Source organism: Epinephelus moara, chromosome 1 (assembly GCF_006386435.1).
Source record: "Epinephelus moara isolate mb chromosome 1, YSFRI_EMoa_1.0, whole genome shotgun sequence".
NCBI lineage: Eukaryota > Metazoa > Chordata > Actinopteri > Perciformes > Serranidae > Epinephelus > Epinephelus moara.
Genome location: NC_065506.1, coordinates 4217602 through 4225344, shown reverse-complemented (window position 1 = coordinate 4225344; position 7743 = coordinate 4217602). Strand labels below are relative to the sequence as shown.

The 7743-nt window shown below is 40.2% G+C and overlaps 1 protein-coding gene across 7 annotated transcripts in view; it reads right to left on the bottom strand.

The window, feature by feature from the left end:
• Window positions 1–234: 234 nt before the first annotated feature.
• Window positions 235–7743, bottom strand: part of si:ch211-220f16.2 (golgin subfamily B member 1) — a 54624-nt gene continuing 47115 nt past the window's right edge. For all 7 annotated transcript variants that reach the window (XM_050041000.1, XM_050041029.1, XM_050041047.1 and 4 more), the window contains 8 exons: window positions 7337–7449; window positions 6503–6539; window positions 5947–6093; window positions 5558–5680; window positions 4255–4352; window positions 4022–4114; window positions 3791–3905; window positions 235–2087 (listed from right to left, as the gene is read on the bottom strand). In XM_050041000.1, coding sequence (XP_049896957.1) covers window positions 1929–2087; window positions 3791–3905; window positions 4022–4114; window positions 4255–4352; window positions 5558–5680; window positions 5947–6093; window positions 6503–6539; window positions 7337–7449 — 885 coding nt within the window. In that variant the 3' untranslated portion in view covers window positions 235–1928. The remainder of the gene's footprint in view (window positions 2088–3790; window positions 3906–4021; window positions 4115–4254; window positions 4353–5557; window positions 5681–5946; window positions 6094–6502; window positions 6540–7336; window positions 7450–7743) is intronic.

The window sequence follows — 7743 nt, the reverse complement described above, 5'->3', positions numbered from 1 at the left end:
AGGTTATCAATGTTACTCGCTTCTCCTGCCAGTGCTTTTAATGTTTTCGCAGATTGGTATTTAAGATCCAAAAACAGCTCTGAGCATGCTCACAGTGGTCTAAGAGCCCATTTGGTTTGATGTCCATCATATTTGTCACATTCAGTTTCTTCAGGTGAAGTTAACTAAAAGCAACAATCTGTAAGTTGAGATGTACTGACGGTACCACAGACACACATCATACAGGCAAAAAGATAAGTTCAATAGGCTTTATTAAACTTCTTTCGAGATGGTTTAGGGTGATCTGACAAAGTTCACCTCTGACACAGTATTGCACCAAGTTAAGCCTAAAGTCACCAAAAGGCCAACAGCATCGCTATCTCTTAAAAATAGAGGCAGTAGAGAAAATATGCCATCTGAACATTTTTTCAGTAGTTAACCTTTTTCATAAATAGATTCAGTTCATTGTTTTGTCCATCAATCACAGCTTTATGTACAGAGTATTAGGACAATGTACCACAAACTCCTCAGCAACTGTGCATTTCTACAAAATCTGATGATTTAACAAGCCAGAAAACATCTGGAGACAGGATTGCAGATTGTGTTTTTACACCTTCTTTTTTATCAATCACATTTTCAGACTAAACAATCAAGAAGAAATGCAGTCATCAAAGATCAGGCAGGGAGGATAGAAATGCATATATACATACATACAGTCCATTACAGATACTGTACAGCATACTCTCTGAAAATGCAAACATAAATACAATAAACCTTTACTACACACAGTATGTACTTTCTTATCATCTGCTTTGTTTTTGCAGTACATTTTCACTGGTATACCATGATACCAAAGTAAATTTAAAGATATATGGAAACCACTGTCTCCCACTATCTTTAACAGGCATGAGAGCACTTAATTCAAACTGCCAAGGTAAGGATACAGACACCATTGGCTTTGCAGTTTAAAGGGAACAGGGTGGGAGAGGTGTAGTGCTTCTGAGCTTATATAAGATGATTATATACACATTTGGAGCTTCAGTGCATAGTTTTAACTCAGCATCACGATTATGTGCAAGGTATGAAACCAGGCAGGCAAAAGAAAGCAGCAGCTGGTGCAGACATTTGTGATTGGGATGCACTGCGGTCACTGACGGGATGTTTGCATGTTTGTTTCCAGCTCAGGAAGGGAAACAGGGTGGAGAGGTGATAAGATTATAAAACAAGGTTTACACTATAGTGTTAAGAATGTATATGGCTTTCTGCACCTTCTTATGCTTTTACATTAGAGGGTTACATTGAACTGAAGTCATTCTTCTTCTACTCCATCAGTTTAACGATTTGTATTAAAGATTAAATTTTTTTAAACTCGTTTCTAATCAGGATTTAAAAAGAACAAACTGTAGGTACGCCCAACACGTGCGCGCACACACACACACACACACACACACACACACACACACACACACACACACACACACACACACACACGTACTTTAAGGCTTGGTTTAGAGAAAGAAAAAAAAATAGTTGTTTAACAGAAACTCACTGTGTTCAGTCTTACAAAAAATAACTACAAATAAATGAAGATTACATTAAATTATATTTTGTGGAGAATTTAATCTGAAATCTTTTAAAATGTAGTCAACTGCCTTGCTGCGGTTCAGATCCATCTAACTGCAAACTGCACTATCATGTATTGAGCAGGTAACCTAAACATCATCATATTATCCTGGCAACATGAGAGAGGACAGGTGTGATCTGACAAGAGTATGGAGAGCCTCTCCCACTGCTTTAAGTGTGCCACTTTTAGTGTTTCACAATGCTTTACAATAAAGAGAGGATATTAAAATGCTGTTAGCTAAAAAACAAACAAACAAAAAAAACCTTGACTTCAGCTTTCAGTTTTCACCTTGAGCCAATTTGTGTAATTTCCCAGTGTGACCTGGCTACAGGGCACCAGTGAGGCACATGAGGACAAGCACGTGTATTGTGAGCAAGTAGGCCAGAAAGAAATATCTAGAGCGGGCGCGGCTCGTCAGCAGCCTGGAAAAGTAGAGGCTCCTCCCTCTGAGCCACCGTCGACACACCACCATGCCACCTTTCACCTGGAGGCACAAAGAGAAAACAATCAGGGAAACAGCCTTTCAGTCATATAATGATATGTAAGTGGTTTACTTGAGGCTGTCTACAGATATGCAGATATTTTTGAAAATGGATATTTCCCCCCTCCATTTAAAAAAAACATCCTGTCCACACGATCTTCATTTTAGAAAACATCTCCATCCACACTATAATACAAAAGGATATAGGTTAGGATTCCCTTTTTCAAATTACCCACTGGAGATCTCATCAATATTGATTCTCATTCCATAACAGGACGGAGCACCTCACTCAAAGATACGAGTGATGCTCTGGACATGCAAAAGATCTCCTTCCATAACTTAATGACAACAATCTCACTGTTGAATACTGTCCCCCCCATCTGCTGGTTTGACCGGGTCTGATCAAAACTGTCGCTTCTGGCGGACTTTAAACTGTGGATGCTGAGGTGGACAAAATAACAGTATGCGCGGCAGATGCCTCCAATCGTCCATAAAGTGGTGCAGCAACACAGAGTTAAGATGTAGTCATAAGACTAGCAGTGCTAAAAAAACAAACAAACTGTAAATAAACTGGTAGTCCGATGCTGTCATTATTTCTGGCCATGGATGTAGGGCTCGACAATACGGAGAATATCAAGTATCATGATATTTATCGACCAAATACCTCATTATCATTATTGCGACGTTTGGTGCTTCACAAAATATTTATACATAAGATTTTTGATAAATAATCTTCAGTAATGTGGATATCATGTCTAAAGGCAAATGAAAGAACAACTAGAACAATCTGGTAAGCTCAGAAAATGACATCACTTTACTGTAATGCAGCCTTTAAAACCAGAAAAAGACACGTTTATGATACTGTTATGATATTGATATATTGCCCAGCACTACATGGACACAGTGTTGCAGGCGGGTCCTGTTCATGCCTGTAAAAGTTGCTTGGTGACACATGAAGTCAAAAAAGTTAAACTTAACAGGTGTAAAGCTACATGGATCTTCCGCATCGTGAACCCCTACAGCAGGTGCACTACAGATTTTTGCAAGCTGAGTGGCTTGCAAAGCAGTTTTTGGGCCCTATTGCATACACAGACGAAACTGGAAGTTGTATTTTCTGTTTCTGGTGCATGCTAATTACACAAAACAACAATGGGGTTGTGTGATTTGAGGAGACAGCATCATTGTTTAGCCCACCGTTTTATATGTTCATATGGATACAACAGCATCTTTTCTCACTGCACCAGAAACCACTAACACTTCCTAACATCTGGCTTTTTAATGTTATGGGAGAGGTTACAATTCACATTCACACTCAGGTGAAATGAGTAGTCACGGATATTTATTGATTCCAGCTCTGAACGGCATTGATGGAAATACAACACCTGGGTGAACGCGCCAATTTAGCCCTTTAGTCGGTGAGATGCAATGGTGCACCATCACAAAATACCACCTGTGTCTGTCCCCGCAGCGCTCCAGCATTGTTCCAAATTAGTCTGCACCAAGTTTGAAAGAGACACTGAATAGGTAAGAGAAATATAAAAAGAAGTAATCACCTTAACATTTTCACAGCCCTCAATGCTGCTCTCTACCTGTTGTCCTGCCTGTCCTTGACATCAAACGTGACACACCATAACCCCAATTTACACTCCTCTCGAGATGATTAAGGGCTAAGTTAATGATAAAATCCTTTGTTGTGTACTGCGCACCTTTCGTGTTATTAGAGGCTGGTTTGGGTTGAGACTGAGAGCGTCCCACTCCTCTTCTGTCTCCATGTCGATACTGAAGTCCCTCTGACTGTCTCTAGACACACTGGAACCAACACTGCAAAACAAAAACATTTGAAAAAGTTCTGCACTGCTGAATATACGGTATGTAATGTGTGTGTGTGTGTGTGTGTGTGAGTGTGCACGCAGCAGTGACAGAGAGAGAAAAGTGACCTCTTTGCTCTGTCCTCAGCAAGACGAAGAGCCTCCTCAGCTGTCTCTCTTCTCGCTCTCTCATCTGTCAGACTCTGCTCCAACTCAAGCAGCCTGAATACACACAAAAACATGTAAATATTTTCATGAGCTCAACCAACTACACACATTAATATCTGTAAGATAATATCACACAAAACTACACCGAAAAATACAAAACCACACAAAGAAAAGCACAGGCGTCATCTTTTCACCTTTCTCTGAGCTGACAGGCTTCAGCAGTTTCAGCAGTCATGGAGTTGTTGCTCCTCTCCTGAGGGGCTCCAGGTGCAACCTCAGCACATACTAACCCCTGGTGGTGGGTGCACAGCATTACAGGTATATAGAGATGTAACTTTTTTGTTGCAAGATCATTTAATTGCATTGTTTGGTGTTATTTATAACATGACAGTACAGAGAGACAAGAAACAAAAGGAGGAAATGAGGATGATGCAAATATCTCCCACCAGAATTAAAATGGGTATGATGGAAATGACTTTTGACTGTCAGGGGACACATATCTGTTTATATCACTTCAAAAAAGACCAAACAAAAGCTGTATCAAAAGCCTATGAAGTGATATAAATAACATATCAAAAACAGTAAGTCATATAGAATAGACACAGATGCAGCTGCACACTGACACACTTCAAATTCACCACTGGAAGCTGTGTAGCCAACGTGAGAATGAAAATGTCAGAGGAATCTAGTCTCAGTGAATGAGGGCAAAAGTATCAGAAATGTAATAAAAATGTTTTTTTAATCTGATTTAAATAATCACTATCGATTTATGACACAGATCATTATCTTAAGGGCCAGACACACCAAACCAACATCAAAGAACTAGTAACAACTAAGGTCGTCTGTTGCCTCGCGTCGCCAGTGGCTTTGCCGAAAAAGTTGCTTGAACACACTGCAAAGACTACAGTTAACGACCAGCTACTTTGTACGTTCAGTGCCTGCATGTAAGGAAATAACTCTCCACGCCAGCAGGCGGTGGTAGTCTGTATTGGTCAAAAGGGAAAACAGGAGACCAACAGGACAGATTCAAGGTGCTAGGTAGTTAGCCAGTTAGTACATTAACAACACAACCTGATGTTGACAGAACAAATGATATTTAACGTGCACATGCTAACAATGACACAAACAAAACCCTTTCTGCTAAATGGCTCAATTGCTAAAAAAATGGCCTGATATAACACATTTGTTTATATTTCACACCTCTTGACCTTCATTGTTGTTTGCTTTCCTCACTTCCGCTTCTCCTCTTGTGCAGTGAACTGAACTGCCAATCAGAGTGATTTCACTCACTACCACCGATTCAACATGCTGAATCGGCTGAAAAACAGTCAACAAGTACCTGCGGTGTGGGACACACTGAAAATACTTGGGCGACATACTCACCAACAGCCAGCTTTCAATTTGGTGTGTCAGGGCAGTTATGTGGAAGAAAAAGTACCATAGAAACACCTTCTACATGAGCAGCACAGACATGCATGTGTTAAGGATTTTTTTTACCTGAGTCTGGCCTTGGACTTGGTTTTCCAGCCAGTGGCAGCGACTCTGGGTGTCCCTCAGGGATTGGGAAACAGCCCTCAGCTGATCTGCAACAGCACCTTTCTCCTCTACTGCCTGCTGGAGCTGGGGGGAGGGGGGGGGGGGCATACATGGTGATGCAGCATTTATATCTTCAAAAATGCCTTCATTGTCACTTCGGAGGATATATCTTATGTAGAAAGCAATACCAATGGCTAGAAATCTGTAAAATCTGGCTGTAATCAGATCTCCGACATTATAAGTTTATTGGATTAATCAAGCAGCCATCTACACTGCCAACATTTTAGCTGCACATTTAAATGTGTTTTGTTTCAGTGATGTACAAAGGCTCCTCTAGTATACTAGTATACCTTCAGGTTGAGTTGCTGGAAGTAGTGGTCTCGTTGTTGGATCTCATACATACAGCGCTGCAGATCTCTGTGGAGCTGGATCCTCTCTGCCTCCAACCTACTCACCACCTTGTCCATTCCACTCTGACCTGCCAACACAACTGGTTCCTTTTGTGTAGAAGGAAAAAATAAAACACCTCAGAACAAGAGGATTTTGATTTAAAGAAGAAAAAGAAAAACTGACTGCTATTTGATTATCTTCACATTTGGTACAGGGCTGGGCAATAAAACAGTGATGATATTTATCTCAATATAATAATAATAATAATAATAATAATAATAATATATTCCTGGACAGAGACCGCCGATATAATTAAACCACCCATAACCTGTAGAGGAGGAATGGAGTGCACCTTAAACGCCAGTTGACACTTTAAATTTCTATACTGGTTTAGTGTAAAATAGTATTTTTAAAAGGATTAAAATGTGCACAGATGACAAGTAAAATACTGGAAAAAAACTACGACACAGATCACAGTTTTCAGAAGAAGGCAGAAAATTCAGTTGTATAACTTACCGCAACTGGCAGTGTGTCCGTCCTCTCTGTGTCAGACCTTGATCACAGAAAAACCTTTAGTTCATAACACTTTAGCTCTATGCGCTCAAGTAACACAGCACAACATATAAAATTTCTCATTTAACAGTAGTTTGGTCTGATACCACAGGCCTGACCATACTGCTAGAATCTACAGTTACTTCCATGCCAACACATAGAGACAGTAAGCTGACCACATGACAGCAGCAGGCGATCATTACGGTTTGGAGAAAATCAAACCTCCTACTTGTTGAGGTATGTGACACAATTTCTTGTTTGAGCCAAGAAATTTTGGGAAAAGCTACACTTTAAGTACAAGCTGTGGTCTACCACTGTTAAGCCCAGGTCATACCAATGATTTGCAACGAGACAAGTTAAAACGTGCAACTACTTGCAATTCGCCATTCTGCCATGTTCTAACAACCTGCTGGTTCACACTAATGCAACTTGATGAGATGATGTATCATCTCTATGCAACAACTCTCTGTTCTTCCGTTCTGATTTCCAGCTTTTAAGGCTTGTTTTGAAACAGAGGGCTCAGCAGGTATGGAGCACCTATTGCAGCAAGCGAACATGTTGTCTGCCGTCATTTTGACTTGACCAGCAGACTTTACTACAAGCCAATTGGCTGTTGAAACAGGTGACATGCTTTACGTTCTAAAACCAGCCGAGTTGCAGGTGACGTCATCAGCTGGCTTGAGTCGAGCTCAGACAGGCCAGTTCACAACTCTGCAACTTTCCTCTCAATTTTAAGTTACTCTTTTAATTAAAAGTACATGTTTAGTTTATCTTTACTTATCTTCAGTCTGTGTTTACCTCAGATCTGTTGTTTCTTCCTTGTAGCTGCTGATTTCATTTTCAGGTGGCATTCTGTAAGTTTGCATCGTCTTTACGGTTTGCTGTAGTTCATCCATATTCTGCCTTGCCTCCTGCAAAATCATCAAAGTCATTAGTCACAAAGATAACACTACTCATCTTAAAAAACAATGTTATCAAACTGAACTTCACCAACACCAGAACATGTGCAACATGTCCAACAAAAAATACCATGCAAGTCATAGCAATGATATCATATCAGGGTTGTAAATTAACTTTTTTGTCCACCTGGCATTGTGGCTGGTGGATTCCAAAATCTACCAGCCACTCAATAGATTATCACTGTTTTTTTGAGTGAATCAGCCACTTGCATATTTTACCAGCATTTGTCTGGCGCTAATTTCCAA